The sequence below is a fragment of the Lichenostomus cassidix genome, chromosome 2 (assembly GCF_008360975.1).
Source record: "Lichenostomus cassidix isolate B80296 chromosome 2, HeHo_3.0, whole genome shotgun sequence".
Lineage (NCBI taxonomy): Eukaryota > Metazoa > Chordata > Aves > Passeriformes > Meliphagidae > Lichenostomus > Lichenostomus cassidix.
Genome location: NC_139482.1, coordinates 52,138,457 through 52,159,071, shown reverse-complemented (window position 1 = coordinate 52,159,071; position 20,615 = coordinate 52,138,457). Strand labels below are relative to the sequence as shown.

At 42.0% G+C, this 20,615-nt stretch overlaps 1 protein-coding gene across 6 annotated transcripts in view; it reads left to right on the top strand.

Annotated features, from left to right (window-relative positions):
* Positions 1–16,301: 16,301 nt before the first annotated feature.
* HECW1 (HECT, C2 and WW domain containing E3 ubiquitin protein ligase 1) overlaps positions 16,302–20,615 on the top strand; it is a 250,791-nt gene continuing 246,477 nt past the window's right edge. For 4 of the 6 annotated variants that reach the window (XM_085051546.1, XM_085051545.1, XM_085051541.1 and 1 more), the window contains exon 1: positions 16,302–16,532. In XM_085051546.1, the coding sequence (XP_084907672.1) occupies positions 16,503–16,532 (30 nt within the window). In that variant the 5' untranslated portion in view covers positions 16,302–16,502. The remainder of the gene's footprint in view (positions 16,533–20,615) is intronic. The other 2 variants (XM_085051542.1, XM_085051547.1) reach the window with 2 other exon arrangements.

The following is a 20,615-nucleotide window of genomic DNA, read 5'->3' as shown; positions in this document are numbered from 1 at the left end:
AGGAATTAGAGAATTAGAATTACTTGGCTCTTGTTCCAACTTCTTTGCCAATTTTTGGCATGACCTGGACTATTGTATGTACCCCAGCAGAGTCACTTGCAGGAAGGATACTTAAACTGAGATGTGAACCAAACTTCACACCATCATTGCTTGCCCTCACTTCACAGCTATCCATTATCTTAAGGCTCTGTGGGCTGGCTAGCACACTGTTCTCAATTTTTGGTCCTGCTTATACAGTTGGAACAAACTTGTACAAACTAGTAACTTCGTATTAAAAAAAAAAAAGCTCACTTACTTTGCCCTAAATAGCTGCCAAAATATTAAAATACTGCCATTGCATTTTGAGGGCATTTAGTTCAGGATAATGGGTAGCAAAGTAACAGTAGGAAAGTTTTGGACCTAAAGGATTCCCCGTCTGGGAATTTTGTGATAAGAAAAGGGCTAAAGACTTCTGAGAGAGTGTCAGGAAGGTCTGAGTTATTAGAAAAATCTTATTCCTATATCATCACAAAGCAGACAGCATTGTGACAAAGTTTTACTTGGTTCGAAGAATGGCAGAACATGATGCTGGGGAGACAATTCTTCCTGTAGTCAGACTTGTGTTGTGTGCAGGGCTCAAGTTGCCTGCCTGCATGTTGTTCTAATTGCATTCTGGCAGGAAAACATAGGTTCCTGATGTGATTGACTGGCTTCTTGAAGTCCAACCCCAGCTGACTAGCTGACAGGTTGAAAATAGCAGGTGCTCCCAAGCACCTTTATTCTCCCTTACTCTCAACCTTCATCCTGAAATGTCAATCTAACGACCAAGAGACAGAACTATGAAATTCTGCAATGGTGTTAGCAGGTTATTTCCTCATTCATTTGTTCCTATTGAGGTTTACATATCCAGGTTCCCAGGAAGGCAGCAAATTGTGACAGATTTTTGCTCATATTCCTCTGACACATATCTCCTAACTGAGGGATAGATTCAAGAAAATTGTGAGATGTGATTTTTCTCTTTGTTTTCCTTGTAGTAGTCTTTTTTGCTCTTCTTTTCCCCCTGAATCTCAGACACCTGCGGATATAACATAGCTGAAGAAACCTAACACTTTAAGGAAGAGGAGTTTGAAAGCTCTTTCATTATTCAGTCTTTATAAAGATTGAAGTGTGGAACAGACCTCTGTAAAGATGTTTTGAAGTGCCCAAGGAAAAAAAATGCTCCTTCAGAAGCACACCAAAGGTGGTGCAAATGCAAAGGTAATGGGAAGCAGATTGTAGGGCTTTCCTGTGTGAGGGTGTTCACCTTGAGATATTGTAAAGGAATGAGATTCTTGTTAAGTTTGCACTTTAAGAAAATCATTAATTTTAGGTATTTTCAGGAAAGCCCACTGAAATTCTGGTTGCTTGCAGGAATCCTGAGACTTTGGAAGTTCTTAGATTCAAGGTCTGGCATAATTATACTAATCTGTGACACAAATGTAAGTATAAAGGAAATTGGGACAGGTACAGAACTTACAGTGCCTTAACAGAGAGCTTGTTGTTAATAGTGACAGAGCCCCAGTGTTCTGCCACACGCTTTCACTATTCCAGCACTCTGCAAATGCTCCAGTGGATTTTAAAGCATAACTAGTTATTTGTGGGAAATACTCTTTCTGTCCTACCAGACAGCAGGTTGCTCAAATAGCTGACTGTTGTATATCTGGATATGCCTCTAAGTAACACATGGTCAGAAAATAAATAGGGTCTACAGCACCTGGGATTTGCTGTGATCTTCAGTTATAAGGCCTCTGCTCACATCACATATGTGCAGCTGAGTACAATTTGTTTGAAGGTTGCTTCTTGCAGAACTCAAGGCCATTTAAAATGTGATTACATCAGAGCAGGGACTAACATGCATTTTTCTGTATTGGGTTCCTGGACTTGTTTTGAACAAGATCTCATCTTCTGCTTTTGGCCTTCCATTTAAATTTTATGCATATTTTTGGCTAGCACAGGTCTTTCTCGTGAGAACATTCCGTTGTGTTTTATAAAGAAAGATAAAGTTTGGATGTTTTTTAAACAGTGTCTCGAGATTTGGACAGTTCAGGCCTGGCCAATCAGGCCTAGGGGGAGGTTTCTGGCTGACCAATCTGGGCGACCTCTGAAAAGTCTGTATATATTGAAATCAAAATAATAAAATTCTCTCTTTCTTGCCACACTGAGAACTCGGGTCTTTTCTCTGCTAGCGGCTCAACAGCGACACATATTTGAAAAGTGGATACCTTTCAGCACTAATAGACCATCCCCCTTTTCCACCTGAACTTCCAAACTCTTTTGGCATTCCACAACTCTTCTGATTTCTCATTTTCGTGTGGTAATTATTTCTACACTACAGCTATGAAATGTTCACTTGGGGCAGTCTGAACATGTATGTACAGGGAATGGATCTGCAGAGAGATTGCTCAGGAGGGAAACAGAGTAGATGCAGGACTGCATCAAAACTGTTACTTTGCTCAAATTTAGTCCCACTGACACTCATTCACTATTTCACAACAAATGCATTTATGCACTAAGATATCAGAGGAAACTCTAGTGCACCCAGCAGTGTGTATCACTGCTGAGTCAGAGGACTTAATGACAGTAACATCCACTATGTATTTCAGTGCACTTTTATCTTTTGACTGATTGCTTGTTGACCCTACCTAAGGTTGGTATAAAAGTATGCTGGATTTCCAGGCAGTGAATAGGGTCCCTTGAGCACTTTCTCATGCAGCCTGAGCTGTGGCTGTTGCTGCTCTGTAGCTATGACTTTCAAAATCTGGGGAAAGGTTATGAATACTGTATTCTTTTCTAAAAAATGTTTCCTTGCTCACACAAGTTGATCGGCTCATGAGTCAGTAATAAAAAAGATCGCCAAAACAGAACAAATTTTTTAACCAAAGGGTTGCTCTGAACTTTGAAGAATAACATCCAGTTCTTGTTATAAGACATCATCTATTTCCAAAGTTATCCTACTGTCATTGACTTTGCGCAATAGCCATATCTCTATTTTTACAAAGAGAGAAACTGCTAGTTTGGTTCAATTTCAGTTTTCTAGAACAGTTCAAGTGCAAGAATTGCATGCATATGGAAGTAGGAAATGGCAGTGGCTTCCTCCAATGTGATCTGCAATTTGTCAGTAAATGAAATATCAAGACAGGATTCAAGCCAACTGAAATAGCAGCTGTAGCCATGATGTGAAATAATGAAGGAAATAATACAAAGAGGATCAATAACCATGAAAATATTAATAATCAATAAATGTCAATATTTTATATTTTGCTTTTACAGCAAATGTTTAGATGTAATACATCTGGCCTGGCTATTTGCATACACTTAAAAAATAGCTTTTGTAAAGTAATAATTGAACCATTGAACAATAAGCTTGACCCAAACTTACATATTTTCTTTAGGGTCAAAGAAAGTTTTCAAATTGTTTAAATTCTTCCAACTTCCCTACTTTATTACCACATCTATTTATAATGGATTGAGTTCTGAAACAAGCATTAAAATAATCCAAAATATACACCCTAACCCAAAGTTAAACTAGTGTTGAGCCATGAAAAAGTTAACCTTGTAAAAGCTAGTTTTGAATCTAAAGCTTGGTCACTTCCGTATCTTTATTTTATTATATACTTTAAAAAAAACACTTTAAAGAAAGGATTAGAAAAAATGTACTTCAGAGAAAACACTTCCAAATATCTTCTGTGGATTAATCATAAAATAGGACACTTCCTGATTAGGAAAGTATTATGAGGCATAACAGATTGGGTAGGAATGACAACAATGGATTACACAGAATGTCTCTGTTTAGGAAGAAGATGTACATAAAATAATTCCTGTGCAGTAAACAGCCCTTCCAAGTATTTTAGATATCTGTGGATGTATTGCAAATGATCCCTGGAAGTCTGGGTCTATCATATCACTGCTGCAAAGCTTGTCCTTTTAGGAATTCTTTAGGATTTTGTCTGAGGCAGGGATTCAGCAGTGAAAAGAAATGCAAGAATCTGATTTTTTTTTTTTTTTAGCTATTCTGTTTAAAAATGTTTTCTTCTGTACACTTTTAGAGGAACATGAGGAAAGCATCCCTGGTTAGATCCTTGGATTTATTTTGTATATTCTCCATGAAACCTTATAAGAATGTTTAAAGGAAGAAGAGAATTATGGCAAACCCCATGTACACACAGGGATGCAAATCCTTGCAGAGACTGGCTTGAAGGGGAATAAGCACACCTATGGTACAGACCAGCATCTTTTTACAAGCACAAATGATCTATGAAATTGCATCACCGGGTCATGAAGTGCAATGATCTGCACTGCATGTGGCATTTACCCTGTTTGCTTGGTTTGTTTTGGTTATCTGCTCCTGACAATAGTCAGAAAGCAAACACTTGACTAGCTGGCCTTTGGTCTGTTCCTCTCTTTTCCAAATGGATGATAATGACAAATAACTGCTGAGCAGAGGTATCAACATCATGACTTTGAAAAAAGAAACCTGAAAACCCCCAAAGTTCAACAGGAATAAATGCTCTGTCACTGATATGTTGCTTTTTTGTAAGTTATGCTTCTGACTCCTTTCTGGTAATTACACATCCAACAGAAGACAGCAAAATTCTCCCATTATTTCACTTGCCTACCTTAGTGAAGTCACACTATTTGTCCCCTCTGTCCAATACAAAACCACTCTGGAAACTTTTGGAATGAAGTTACTCACTCTCTACCTCAGTGACTCTTATGCTTGCCAGATTTGAGGTTTTTTTAGATTTGTAGATCTCAGTCATTTGAAGGAACACAAATACTACAATAAAAAACAGGGATTTCATAGCTCAGTCTCTATTCTTCACCTCTCCCTGAAGAATTTTTATGTACTCTCTTTTCTTGTTGTCTAATATAGTTGGGCATATCTGGGATAACTCAAGAGGGTTTGAGCTAGTGAAATCAGAATTACTGAGTTAACTGACAAGGGGTCTGCCTTTGGAGAACTGAGAAATTCAGTAATGTTCATCATTTTTCAATTGCAATTCTGGAGCTTGTGCCTGTCACTTGTTTTCTTCTTCAAGATACTTGGAAGTATTGGAGGTCACGAAGCAATCTTGCTGTGGTATTTCATGAATTTTTACCTTAAGAATACTGCAAACTAAAATTCTTCGGTATATAATAATCTGCTTCTCTATTCTGTCAACACTGATTCATTAATAAAGAATTAGACTTAAGTTTGGCTTTAATCTGCAAATAATTTATTATTTTCAGACCTTGAAAAGCAAAGTCTGCCACAGAAAACTAATTACACTTTAATACCCTTAGAAAAAAGTTAATTTCCTATTCTTTTGTGCACTTCAGCCTGCCCTGTCTGTCCAAACACTTCCATGATCCCTGCTGTTCATAACATGTATCTGACCTGACATTCTCACAATCCTTTTTTGTTTTATTGCTTAGTGACATTTCCCTGGGTAAAGCAATGTTTTCCTTTTACACCTAAGGAACAGACACATCAGGTAAACTGATATACCCATGGCTGTATGGGAAGTTTGACAGAGCCAGGACCTAGCTCCAAGTACCTGGAGTTACTGCATTGTCACTAGACATCAGTTGTCATCTGCTTGCATTATCTTCTACTGTATTCCAGCAATGGGTGTAAGATCACTTTTCCTATGGGACCAAAAGTATAGTGTTGTAGAAAGCAAATTCTACTACTGATTCAGGGTACTGGCCAAAATCATTATGGGATTTTCCAAGAACCCTTCTTTCCTTTTTTGTACTCCTGATGATACTTAGCTTGCTTCCTTTGACTTTTATTAGGTATTGTAAGTCGTATTTTGGATAAAAGTTGAAAATCATGAAGAAACACTTTTAGCAAATGATAAATCTGAGAGAAGGATAATTGGATGCACAGTTTATGTTGCATAAAGCATCAGATTTGTACAAATACTGAGTGTGAAAGTTTAACTCAATTTTCTTTCCACAGCATGGAACCTTGTACTGCAGAAGCTATTTTAAAATAATACAATTTTAAACAGTAGGAGTACAGTAAAACTAAAAATATCACCACACTATTTAAAGTAGCTATATGAAAATAATAATTCCTCTCCTGAGGCTCTTGCACTATTACCCAGAAATGCCTGAACATCAGGCAGGGTGTCTCAGCCAGGTTTAGGAGTAAAAGGGATGTTGCATTATTAATTTTATTTTTGGTAGTGTGTTATTTTTGGTAGGAGTGATTTTGAAACAGAAATGTTGCAGCTTTCTGTAGGTCAGTCAGGCTTAATACTTGATCAGTTCTGCAAAAAGAAAAAAAGAAAGAAAAAAATAATTGCCAGTGACATACAGTTTATCAGGACAAGTTGTATTCCATTAGCTGCCCCAGACATCCCAGGAGTGGAAATTTGCACTAGCAGCCCAGACTGTGAAAGCTTATAAATTGAAGAAAACTTCTGTGGAAAAACAGTGCTCTAGGCCAACAGGATGCAGCTGAATAATTGTTGTAGGATAAATTCTTGCCATATTACACTACAGCTGAGAACATGTGTGCCACCTGATGCCCTGGAGAGTTTTGACACAGGAGAAAGGTTAATGAGTCCTTGAAGTCCACAAGGAATTCTGGCCTACAGAGTTATCCAGACAGCTCTGACTAACAGCGGTGGAGACTATATTTGCTCTCTTCTTTGAATACTTTGATTATATATACAACAGTATCCATCTGTGGCCAGATGTGTACAAACTCTATTGAAAATCATTGTATTATAGTGAAGCCGAACATCCTCCTTTCAGCTACTTCCTTAGACCAGCTCTGAAGTATGAAGCCTCAGAAATATTAATCACACGGAAATTAAATTTTTGTAGACTTTTAAAAAAGCATTAAAAACATTTAAGAAATGTTACAGTTATTTTATCTCAAATATTAAAACTCAAACCAGCAAGCTTACTACTTGGCTGGGAAATGCAAGAGAACTGGAATGGATGCTTATGTAGGAATTAAGAATCTATTCATCTGTGTGTATCTCAAACAATGCATTGCTCAACTTTGATAATGATACTTTTTTGCATAATAATTAGAGACAGATTCTGGTCTCAGTAATGAATTATTCTGGATATAAAGCAGTGTGATATACCTGATTTTAGCCATAGAGGAATAATGGTTTATTCAACTGCAGGTTAAAATGCTTTACAAATTGGGAGATATCAAAGGCAGAAGAACACTTAATGAATGTGCATATACTGAGGGTGTTCAGTGCCTCTTATAACGTTCTTCTTGCTCATGTGTCAATTGTCTTCTATCACAGCTGGATCAAGCCTTCTTTTCCCACCAGATGTCATTTTCACCATGGATTCAGACTCTGCTCCTAGCACTCCCTCTTGTCCGTTCTGCAAAGACTCTGATGTTGGCAGGAAAATGCAAGCACTCTCTAACACCAGTCTTACAGAAAAAAATCACTGGAATGCAATTTCCTCCTTGCACAAAAATGAACTGTGATGGGGAAGATGGGATGCAATATAGATCATTCCTTCTCTTTATGCAACAAAATGAAGATGGAATCCAGGGATAGGAGAACCTGGGAACAGCCCCTTTAAAACTGCACAGCACAAAAGATCACTATTTTATAGTGTCTGATGACTCCTCGCAGGTGTCTTGGTAGTTTGTAGAGGCATACTACACCACTTGTACTGATTTACAGGGCTCAGAAATCAATTCTAAGTGCTTGCCCTGTACACATGACTCATGGGGGAATTCAGTTGCTGCTCTGCATGACTTGTCCATAATTCTATCCCTGTTTCTTCTATGCCAAACTGTGTATGGATAAGCTCTAGGATGTAACATGTGCAACTCTGACTTTCTCAATAGAACAGTGTGTAGTCGTTCACATCTGCTAACAGTGTCAAAACAGTCTTTATTGCTTTTTACTCCTGTTAAGCTTTGCAGAGACAATACAGCCGAACTGCAAGGCTGGTGCCTTATTAACAGCACATTTGCTGAGCTCCCCATAGAGAATAGTCTCTGCTAGTACTGTGTGAACCAGATATTCACCCTTGCTTATTCCCTATTGCTGCATTGAATGTAGGGCTGCTGGGCAAGGAGCAGCTCTTGGAGTTTACCTTAGATGTGAACACGAGCCATGAACGTGGACTTTCTCAATGCCCTGCTTCGGAGCGCAGATAGCATTAAAGAGGCTCAGCGTAAATACAGAAGGAAATCCCAGGTGTGACTCAAGTTACACAGAACTGCTGAGGCCTAAATTTTGCTGCTGCTACACATGTACTCATGAGAAGACAGGATTTGATCTGCTTTTATGTACACGGAGCAGACCTGATGCATCTCTCATATTGATGTATTTTTCAGTGGTACATTACATAAATGTTTATGTAGGGATATAACTTTGCTATGTTTTCTAGTCATTATATGAGACAGCTAATGGTATTGTCTTTTTAAGACAAACTGTTGAAAGCAAAGGATTTAGCTGTACTTCTTACTGAGCATAAAAGCTTTGCTTGTGGGGTTTTTTCAGGCTGACCTTTAAGTTTGAAACTGCTGAAATGATTACTGGGGCTGATGAACATTCCTGGTGTAATTAATACAACTTACAAGAAAAAGGAGATATGCATGAAAACTTCAAGGGCTTCTCTGCAGTCAGAACTCCTTGAATATGGATGACTTGGTTGTAACTAGAGACTAGAAGTTGTGTAAGCACTTAAAGGCAGAGAAAGGTGCTCTGTAAACCTAGTAGATTCCAAAGAGCCCCTGCAAGCAGGTATGTCCAAGTTTTGTAAACTTGGCCCTCAGTCTTCCTAGCTGAGAGCTGTCATAGTTATGTCACTTGTATTTTGAAGGCAGAGTTAAGACAAGTTATGTATATGGAGTAGTCATTTCTCAGTACCAGGCAGGTAGTGATGTGGCATAAATTCAAGTTTGTGAACATGATTTTAGGTGGAGTTGAGGACTAAGAGGATTTGCAATGTTTGCAGAGACCTTGGTAGGGAAACCTTGGAACTGAAATGCTGATAGGAAAGAGAAGCATCTATAAGCAATGCTTTCATGAAGAGTTAGAAGAACTGGCAGAGCAAGGGCAAGAGCCAGAAGTACATGGGCAGAGCTGGAGGAGCAGGCAGGGCTCAAACAGGGGTGCAAGGTTCAACCAAGAGAGCAGGTAGCACTTGGGGCCAGGAGCAGCAGCTAATGCTGTAGGGTCAGCAACAGCTTGGATAAAGCCTTATTATCCTCCTCTGCAGGTGACAAAGCCCTGGGACCTGCTGACTGCAAACTGAAAAGGGATTGATAGTACGGAAGATGAGAAAACAGCCTATACCAAGGTGCTATGGAAGAAAGTTGTAACCTGTTATAATGCAACTTTGTTTTTGTCTTATTGCTGTCTTTTTTCTCCCATTCATTAAAATAATTTATTAAGAAAATTGATAGAGTTTTAGGTGTGGAAAAATTAGGTATTTGAACACAACTCAGTTTAATTTTTCCTAGCTTTGGGGTGGGAATTCAAGCTGATGTTTTATTACTGGCCACTGAAGTTTAAACCTGGCATGGCTGATATCAACCAAAGGCTGTCAGAAATGTTGTAGAAGGCTGTGTATAATCTCAGGACATCTGTCCTGTATTATTACGACATGTCATAGTAGGTTCTTTTGGCTGCAATTGGAAGGAATATGCTATTTAAGTGAATATCCACGTATTTTCCCTTCTATTAGTAGGATACATTGACAGATGAGGGAAGACAGTGGCAACTGAACCCATGCCAGACTTATCTCTACAGTATTTTCATGGGGAGGTGGATCTGGCATTACAGAATGACTGAGGGTGGCTGTGAATCTGTGCTTACTATAGCTGTATTCATATAATTTTGATTTTATAGATTTGTAAAAATAACATAGGTCTTCACCCCACATGAAATGAAGTGTGCATGCTGTTGGTTATTTGGACTCTTAAGAAGTATTTCCTGCAAAAAACTCCAAAAAACCTGAAAATCTCAGAACAAAACAACTGATAGATGTGAAGCATTGTGACAATCAAACAACAAGAGCAGAAAAAATGTTTAGAAGAGACATATGGCTTACCATGCTGGCCCATTTTTGGTTGATCTTTTTCCAATCCTTCTGCTCTCTCAATATAACCTCTCTCTCAGTCCCTCCTTTATTCCATAAGCCCATCTGCCTTCATCTGTTAATTCAGCCCTCTGTTACTACTGAATTGTTTATCAGCCAAATGAATGTGGACGATGAGCTCTTCTATTCACTCCAACCTAGTTAAAACAGGCCTGCTACTCAGTGGTGGGCCAGTATTGAGAAAAATGTAAATAATTAATGATTTGTCTGGAAACCTTTGAGAGGGAGGCCAAAACAACTGAGCATTTGGCATCTTCAAAAAAAAAATTTCAAGGCCTATATGCAGGCAGGAATAATCTTATCTTCACCACTCTACTGAGTACACAGTGATTTTTGGCTTAGTGTGCTTTCACAAGGTAAGAGGAATATCCCTGCTTGTCTTGGGCTTGATCCTCTTCCAGTTCAGTCTGGGAGAGACCTCATGAGATGTCTGAACTGATCCAACAGGCTTAACTACTCACGAAAGGTGAAATTTCAACTTTTTTCTCCTCCTTGGAAAGCACTGCTTGTCCACATGCTTTCACCTCTTGGCAGTGTATCAGTGGGAGCTGTTGGTCTGACTCCCATTCAGCTAATGGAAAATTAACCCTGTAAAACAGTGGGTATTGAAGGACCAAGGGAAAGCTTCAGCAAGAAGGTGTGGGACCACCAGATCAGAAATTGGATGCAGAGCAAAACCAGAAGAATCCCTTTTCCACAAGGACTCGTTCATCCCTTCTGAATACCCACTTTCATCAAAAGAAAACCTCTCTAGAGGCATTCTATTACAATGTCAGGGTATGTATCTAAACATGTTAATAGTTGCTGGTCTGTAATTTAGTTGTGCTGCCTGTGTGAAAGGTAAACTTGGTGAGTTTTATCAAAACTAGTCCTCTTGGGGAAGTGCCTTCAAAACCTATTCCTGTAACTAGGGATTTTCTCCGTTTGCCCCTTCAAAGGAGGTCTCCATTTGAGCTTAAAACTAAAGATATGTTAATTAAGCCAAATCAATATGGTGCTGTGGCTCTCCAGGGGTCTCTTGTTGTCTTCTGGCTTAACTGTTGTAGCTACCTTATAGGCCAACTTTTTCACAGACATTGAGGCAATTCATTGCCTCATTTCATAGACAATTCTCCCTCTTCTAGCAGGGATTCCTAAGAAGATAAGACTTGCATATGTACTCTGAGTGTCTAAGTTTATGCAATCCATTCAATCTTTAAACTGGTTGAGACCCCTCATACATATTAGCTGAGGGTGTCTCAAATATACTGAGTTCTTTTAAGTTTTATGACAGCCAGGTAAAGGAGAAGAGACTCTGATAAAGGGTATTCCCACCCCCACTATCATGGTGTGGGAGAAAAAGGTGTAATGTGAACTCACCATTCACTGAGGACATATCAAAGAAGCTGCAGGAACACTCATAAAAATAATTTCATTGGTGGCAGAACAACATGTGGGCTCAATCTTTGTGTCATTGAACATGCTTTATGAATTTTTTCATTAAGTAGAGCCTTAGCTGTAAAAATAATTGGTCTCTTAGTAGCATTATTGTAGGCTTTATGCAGGAAAAAGACGCAGTGTGTTTGCCCACGTAGAATAATGTTTCAAAATCACTGATTCTCTTCTGTCAAGGATGCTAATATTTAACCTCCTTCTGTTTTGAAGCTGGTTATCATTTGCTCCAGAAAGAGAATCAAGGTAGAGGAATATGAACTTAACGGAGCAAACGTCAAACCAGTGTATATCTACTTGTAAGACAATTAGGGGAAACTGTAAAAAGCAGGCCATGCAAATGATTGCAGCTGAGAGGCTAGAAGTCTTTTGATCAAGTTGGTTAAACACTCCAGTAATTCAGTCCCTCTGTAAGAAGCTTCTCTGTACACCCAGGATAAAACAGGGATAGAGTTAGAGCTGTTGCATAGCATGCTATCTGCTCTTGTGAGGAAGAATGTTGATACGGGGGTGCAGTCCTGCTAGGACAGAAATCACTTTTAGACCTGCCCCATATCATTCCCCCACAATTATTGTCTTTGGTCAATTGTTCTAGGAGAGTGTCCATCATGGCCTCTCCAAATGTTCAGATCTGGGCTGCCAGAAAGGAAAGAAGGTTACAGGGACTAAGAAAATGGCAGCTCCTGCCCAAGAGCTGCTAAAAGACAGCAATCTGTTAAGGCCTCAAGTCTGAGCACCTACACCAGACAAGTACCTACTGCTATGCATAAGCATGGCATCCAGCTGAGATATGAGCAATCCTGTCCATGTAAGCCAAAACACAGTAAAAGACATTAGACAGCATCAGCCAAGTGCCTCTTTAAAGACAATCTTTGTGTGTCAGTAACAGAGTTCTGAGTCCCAAAAGACTGAGTAATCCAAAGTCAGAAGCCACAGAAGACAGAAATCTGAGAATATGACTTGGACAAAATGAGCCTAGGATCTAGAAATGCTGCCCTAGATCATCTGAGTGGCAGTCTCTTTATTGGGCAAAAACCGTGTTCATTGGTAAAATTTAGTGAATACTAAGTTGCAGAAAAGAGATGTACTTGCATGGCATGTAGCACAGCTGGAGATGAATCCAGAAAAAACTTAGGATATGTTCAAGTGTTCATGTGAACTGTTAAATTATCCTATTCTGCCAAGGTGGTGGATTCCCACTTATCAGTCATCCAGTCTTTATTTATACAAAGGCCACCAAGAACCAGTGGTAGAATAACAGGTGTGCTCCTATGTTTGACTGATTCAAAGAGCAATATAAAGCTTAAGCAGCTTGAAGTTACTCTCAGACTTCATACAGTTTTAAGGCAGAAGCATCCCTGCCTTAAAGTCAGGGTCAATGATTTAGAGACTGACTATTTCTTCTTTCAGAAAAACTCTCTTGGGGAAAGTTTGGGTCTGTTTGTACCTGGCCCCCTACAAATGCAAGATATGAGTATAATCTGTGAAAGCCTCACTCAGTCCTACTATCATCACCCAGATCAGCTTGAGTCTTGCAGAGAAGGACATCAGTGGGGGTTTTTGGTTTTTTTGTTGGCTGTAACACAACAACCAACATAGCTTTCTGTTTCTCCAGATCAAGGTGTGCCTGACATTTTTCAAGAATAACTAAAATTTCCCTTTTTTTCCCACTTATTTGATCAAAGCACTTAAAAATAACTACAAAGTATGCTATAGCAAGTAGACATACCTCTGATATATACCAGGTGGGAGCCATCAGAATGACAGATTTTGGAAATGCAATGGAATCTGTCCCGTGCCAACTGAAGAGTTTATGTCTATGTACCTCAGAAGTATTTGGTAGGGAAAGATATATTTGCTTCATCTCACTTTTTCAACACCTTCCCCAAGCCAAATTTTCCTTGCTTCCATTTCCTCCTTTTGCAGGACTACTCTCTGGCTATCAAAATTCTGCAAAATAGACATGCTTCTCGGTCACTCGCTGCCCAAATCATCTTCATCTTTTCCTGCCTGCAGACCCAAGGCATGAATATGGCTTAGCTTATGTCTGAAAAGACATTAGGAGTTGTTGACAAGCCTGTGGGACACCAAAATGTGCTGTTTTGCTTAGTCTGTGGGAGGCTGGGGAGTGTATAAAAGGTAGGCATAGAAATTCAGAAGTTTGTTTATCATATAGATAAAAATCTGAACTGCCAAAGTTTAGTCTAATTTTAAGGCTCCTTATGCATTATGCAACCCTTCTTCCTTTCAGTAAAATGCAAAATTACAATGCAAACCACTTTATTTCTGATATGTATAAATTCATTATTTTGAGGAACAGCATGGCAAAATGTCCTCGTCAAAGCCTGGTTCATTTTCTGAACCAGTTGTCACATTCACCTTCTGCTCAGTATTTGAGTGTACGTCTACTGTAAGTGGATATGCATTTTGCTTCTTGATCCTAATTTTGATCTCTGGTTTTACTCAAATTCCAGCAGGGGACAATTTTTAACTTCTGTCTCTTATAGGAGATTCAGGATGTTCTTTTCAGTCTTAAAGGAAAGCAGGAGTGGTAGCTTGTGAAGAGGGAAGCATATGCTCTCTCCTCCTAAAGGGGTTCCTCTCCCCAGGTCCACAGTGCATGTCAAGGTCTTGTGCTTCATATCTCATGGCCCTGAAATGTGTTCATGGCTGTTCTGGCTCCTTGTTGCACACCCATAATGTTAAGCTGCCTCTAAAATTCATAATCAAGCTTGAAGTTTGAGCTGCTGGATTTACAATGTTAGAATATGTGCATTTATCAGGTTTTCCCTGTTTTGCTAACTTAATGTTTTTGATAAAACCAACATATGTATCCACCTTTGGAGATAAGAAGCATGTCTTGTTTTAATACATGATGTAGAATTACACCAGTAACCCACAAGAGCAGAAGGAGTTGGGTAAAAGCTCAGAGGGGGCAATGAATCAAGAGTGAGGAGGCTTGAACCAGTTCTCTACTCTTCCAGAAAATTACTGTGTGACCTTTGGGCAAACTTCACCTTTTCATTCCTCTTCCTCTCTCCCTCATCTCTATTTTTTTCTTTCCTATTTAGGCTTTCAAAGCACAAAGGCAAAAGCACATGCCTATCATAGGCAGTTCCAGTGTAAAGGTTGATACACAGATTTGAAACAAGGAGGCAAATATCTGTTTGGAGGCCCCCTGTAGGTATTTGTCATCATGGTCCACTGCAATCTATGATCAGTGGATTGCTTTGCTGATGAGGAGAGCCAGTGCACTTGCCCAAACATCACCTGAATTTCTCAAACACCTGCAGAAGAGTGTCTTGAGATGCACATTTTCTCACGTGGTCTTCCTGACCTGGTATACCTTTTGGTCTGCCTTTGGTCTGGGGAAGAGCTGGAACTGCATTGTGATGACAGCACCCCTTTCTTCCCACTCGGAATGCACAGGGAATTAGCCCACTTACTGGTCTTGTGTGGGGGTAATTCTGACTTCTGACGTATTTCTTCTTTCACTAATGTTATAAAATACCAAGCCATTCTCCTCCCCAAATTCAATCTGATTTTTCTTCTGAGGTTTCTGCTGGTCCAGGATTCTAATTTCTCCTGTTTCACCTCTTGAAGAAAGGAAATTAGATGATCAAGTGGAAATTAGAGGCCACAATGTGTCTGAATGTATTTTGGAGTAAATTGATTAGAAAATTACAGTAAGTGTTTCTTGCACTGATATCAAGCACAGTAAGTGTTAGATCCAAAGAGATTTGTATGAGGGGAGGTTGCAAAGAAGGTTTTAGAAACAAACTCAGCTTCATTTGTAAAGTTACTGGACACATTTGTGGCTTTTATCAACATGTTTTTGCTTCGGGATACAACTTAAGATCCAAAAGAATCTTGAAAAATTTATATATTTTGTAGTAGGTGGGTGTGAACCCATTCCAACGGGATGGTTTAAAAAAAAGTGCTATTTAAAAAAACCCTGTATCTAGAAGACTGAGGTGAGGGTGTGAGCGGGCCTCTGCAGCATTGTTCTGTCTTTTCCCTCTGCCAGCTGACAAGAAGAGCTGTTCTTCAGCCCTTTTGGCTGGTGGGTGCAGACACAGCAAGTTGCTGTTAGAAGCTGTTGTTCCCTGCAATCCCAACAGCACTCCTGGTCTATTTTCAGTGAGCCGGTTTGCAAAGACGTGTGAGAGAAATTAGTGTAAACCACCACTGTACCCATCCTGAACTGCATTTTGAAACTTGCTCTTTTCACACCTGTAGTACTGTGACTTTCTTTGTCAGGGGTTCAAGTCATAATGCCCTGTCCGGGAGGAGAGGTTGGAGATGCCGGTGGTAAAGGGTGCACGTTCCCTAGGGGAGGACACATAGCTGCTAGAGCAGCAGTGCCGCCCAAGCTCTTGTTGAGGTGAGCGGGGAAAAGGCTTTAATGACCGCCCCGGGCGCTCTGGCACTGGTGAGCGGTTGGTGTGAGGGCGGCAGTCCCGACTTCAAGGGGCAAAGAGGAGAACAGGTTGATTTTTTCCACCTCCATGCCAGTTGTGGGGTGAGCTGGTTGTGTGCCGTGGTCTCCCCGTGGGACCAGCTGCCGAGAGCCGGGACGCTGTGCGGAGTACGACGGCGTGAGAGGAGGGAGCGGGCGGGCCGCGGGTGGGCTCGGCAGGCGGGCGGCCTGGGACAGCGCCGGGCGGGAGGAGCGGAGCGCGCTGAGGGGCGGGCCGGGCCGGGCGGCGCTGCCGGGCGCCCGCCGCGGCGTGTGGGTGGCTCCAGGCGGCCGGTACCCAGCGACAGGCGGCGAGGTGGGAGGAGGCTGGCGGGGCGGAGGGAGAGGAGGAGGAGGAGGAGGGAGCGCGGCGGTGCTGCGGGGCGTATCAGCCGGTGCTGGACTATGGTGCGGCTTGGCGGGGGCTGACACGCCGGCACGCCGCCCGCCTTCCCTCCCTGCCGGCTGACAGGCACGTGTGGGATGTGAGACCTGCCCTCGCCGGGGGAGCATGAGCTGTGCCCAGGCCGGCATTGTCCAGGTACGAGGGGCTGCTGCCGCCCGGCCCCGGGTGAGGGTGGTGCGGCCGGGGCGGGAGCGGGGGCGGGTGGCGTCGGCTCCCGGCGCAGAAGTGCGAGGCGGGATGGAGCCGGTAGCGGCCCTAGCTCCGGGAAAGGCCCTTCCCGGGGCGGGCAGCCCGGTGGCGGGTCGCGGGTGTGCGCTGTCACCGTGCCCGGCTGCGCGGAGCCGCCTTTGTGCCTCGGAGGTCCGTGCGGGATGGGACCCCCGGCCGTGCCCGGGAGCGCTGCCCTGCCCTGGGCGGGGGCGGCGGTGTGCAGGGGTCGCTCTCCGAGGAGCGTGTTGGGCCCCGGTGGGTTACGGGCTGAGCCGTCGGCCTGTCGGCTGAATTCCACTAGCGAGCAAATACTGTACAATTATGATGAGCGACATGCCGGCGGGGATTGACATCATTTGGAGATGTGGATGCACGCAGGCGGTGATGGAGAGTCCCGTGCCGAATTTTTGGTGGTTAGGTCTCTTCCTTGGAAGAGCAGAAGCCCCCAGTTTTGATTCTTGGCTCCCTGACAATGCAGCAGCAAAATTTAAAGCATGAACTGCCTTCTACCCCCCCCACCCCGGCTCTGTTGCTGTAAGCCAATCTTGTGACTTCATATTTTGGTTATTACCTTGTGTTATTATGTAACTGCATTTTTTTGTTAGCAATTAAATAAAATAACTTATAAGCACATTAAGAACAGTGCCCTAGCCTGTAGCATTGTCAAATGCTGCGTTTCTCATTTTGCAGCCTGCATAGATAATGGGTCTGTACTGACACGAGCAGTACAATTCATTTTGTTCTCTCTTGCATCGTTTCCCATGTGTTTCTCGGTAGTTGCAGAAGAAATTACTCGGCCTGTTCAGATTTTTGCATCCTGCTGTTTGGAGCTGCAGTAGTGCCTTTTTTTTTTTTTTTTTTTTTTAATGCTGCACTCAGCAGAAGTGCGTAGTGAGACTGTACAACAGTCAGTCAGGCTGTGCTCCTGTCCCTGGGTTTACCAGCACCACTGTCTTGTTCTGTGGAGCACCTAGCCCTGTCTGAACAGGGCAGCAATTAGGGGCAGGGTGCTGCTGTGCCAGTGGTGCCACATAGCAGGTGGTCAGCTGTGCCTTTCTGATTAGTGGTCATGCGAGGATTGCAGTTATTACAGTAATTCATTTTAGCTTGGGGATTCATTTTGAAAATTTGGATTTTCCACTAAGAAGGGATTATCATTTCTCTGTGCAGTATGTGTGTTTTGTGAAGAAGTGGAGTACGGTATATATCCTGGCTGCTCTCTCTGCTTCCCTCTGTCTGTCTCTGAAGTGCACACCCAATTTGGACAATACAGGTGCAATGTTGATTTTCATGCTGGAGCCAGAAGTAGATGTAAAAATCAGCACATGCTTAGTAAACCCACAACACTCATCCTGTCAATGTAGTCTCAGTTTAGTACAGGGGAAAAGAGTATCTGTTCTTACAGAGGAAATGTGGGGTCCATTTACTTGTTTGTTTCAGGAGGGTGAGCAGGGAGTTAGCTGAGAACAAAGAGTGGTTGATCAGATGGCCAGCATTTGTGAGCAGCGAGCAGCATGTGAGTCAAGAGTTGATGGAATATTTTGTCACCGGTGTGATACTGACGCTACTGTGTTTCTGACTTAATGTAATCTGAGCTTTGGACTCCTAAACTTTTAGTATCTATCGGTTTACTCATTTGAAATCAGAGCATGCCAGAACATGAACTGATCCACTCAGTGACTATCAGGAACTCTCAATATCTGAACGTGACAGTGATTTATTTGAAAGCAAACTGTGTACATGTGCTCAGAACATCCCAAAGAATTGATCCCAAATCCATATGCTCAGTATTTTAAATGCATTCTAGTAAACAGCGTAGTACTTACTGTTTTCCAATAAATATCTGGCTAAGACTTGTTACTAAAGTGCATCTTTCAGTGGCTTTGTGTTTCATGTAGATGGCATGTGACCTAGCATCCTTTGCCATTGTGAGATGATACCTGTGAAGCTTAGTGGAGTTTGCATGTGCTGTGTCTGATGCTAAGTAGTGTCTGAGCTAAGTAGCTCTTCATTCAAGGAAGAGCTAAATTCTTCTCCTTGTATCCTTTTGAATAGTCATCTTACAAACAATGCAATGACTTGGAAAAATAGTGTGAGTGAAATTTAGCTTAATAGCTGCCTTTTGAAATAGTGCAAAAGATGTGGCCATGGTATTGTGGGGAGGATTCAAGTTGTAAGAGCGATGGTGTTGAATATGATGGTGTTGGGCCAGGAGCTGTTGTAACAAAGAGGATAGGTTGCCTGTGTTTTAAAGCTGTTGGATCTGCCTTGCAGATACAGGCATCAAGGTTGCCTCTGTGGTTTCACCTCTGAAAGATGCTTTTAAAAAAATATCTAGCAAAACAACCTCCTCATTTCCACATGAGTTAAACATATTGCTAAGTTCAAACAGGAGGGCTTTTAGTAATTAAAAAAGGCAATTATTCCAAAGTGTCTTGTTTTGTGATGATAGATTTTGCTGGAGAAGACGGCTTGTCTTCACTATGACTTTTGATCTTTCAAAAAATGTCTGTGGTTCTAAGTCTTTCCCTATGTAGTTTCCCCCAAAGTTAGGGGTACCCACAAGGCCTGGCTTCAGCATGCATAGATGACAGTCTTTGTGGACCTCTGCAGAGAAGGAGGAGAACTCAAGCTTTATACAAGTGCCCTGGCTCACTGTCCCTCTTGTTCTGTTGAAGGGGTGCTTGCCAGCCTAAGCCGAAGTTACGCCTTTGGGAATACTGCCCCAAACAGTTCAGCTGGGTATCTATAGATAGATACATGTGGCTTACATGAGTGGATCATGCCAGCAGCTGCCACAGCTTTCCAGCAGATACAGCTATGAACCATCATTGCACTGGGAGTCACCCTCACCTCAGATGCTCTCTTGCCTCCAGTGGCACCTGTGCTGATGGGAATGTTGCTGTAGTGTTGGCCGTTTCCCTCAGATGTCTTGCAATAGCTGGAGGATGATCCTGCCCGTACGAGTTTGTGTATCTGCCTATTAGCAGGAAAAGGAATTGTGACGCCCCCTTTTCTTCAGGATGTCTGCTGTTTGTTTACACTCTGCGGCTTTCTCGGTTTTGGCAATAAGGAGATGAGTCAGTTTTGCTTCTGTTTAAGGCTTTTTTTATCCATTTCTCCCGTAACATTTCATGTACCGCTGTGGTTCTGCAATGGCTGAATGGCAAATACCGCAAGCGTTTGGTTTAATTCCTTAGAAGTGTATTTCTATTGGCCTTAGATATCATGATCATTAATTCTAATAAAGTTTAAAACAGACTAGATCTTATATACTTAAGTATTTGTCCTAAAACACAGCAATACTTTGTTTTCTACTGGTAATCTCAGATAGGTGGGGGCTGTGCAATTCAGAAAAAATAGAAGTACAGCCAGTGGCAAAGGGCACGATAAGATGCCACCAACTCTAGCTGATGTTTTCCAGCTGAGATTTGAGGCCAGCAAGATGCTTAGAATTAATTAAGAAGAAATGGTGAGGTTCTTTGATGCAAGGAGCCCAGGGTCATTTTCCTTACAGTTAATGAATGGTGGCTAGGTAGCTGTATAATGGGCTTGTGAGTCAGTCTTGTCCTTTTTTGATCAGCTATGCTTGGCTGGTGTATCCCATTGTTAGCTCTGAAGTAGGAAGCCTATGTTCTTCCGTCAGGGCTTCTTAGGAGGTGCTGGGACTGTCCCGTGGCAAGATGGTGTCCTCAATCTCAGAAGTTTGTGGAAAATGGGCCAGTAAGACTGGTCCAAACCACAGATAAAATGGGCTGTTGTCCCAGGCAGCAGACTGCTGGGGGCAAGAGGCTGGCTCTGGCCCCCATGGACTACTTTTGCTTTGGCAAGAGGGAGGAGCTGGGTTGAAGCAGGGCAGCAGCTGAGCCCGAAGAGGGGTTCCCTTGCTGCAGTACTTGTTGCAGCTCCCATTTGTCCTCTCCCTCCAGTGGCAGCAGCAATGGAAACCACCATCAGCTCCTCAGGGCTCTCCTTACCCCAACTTTCTTCTTTATAATCTCACCTTCC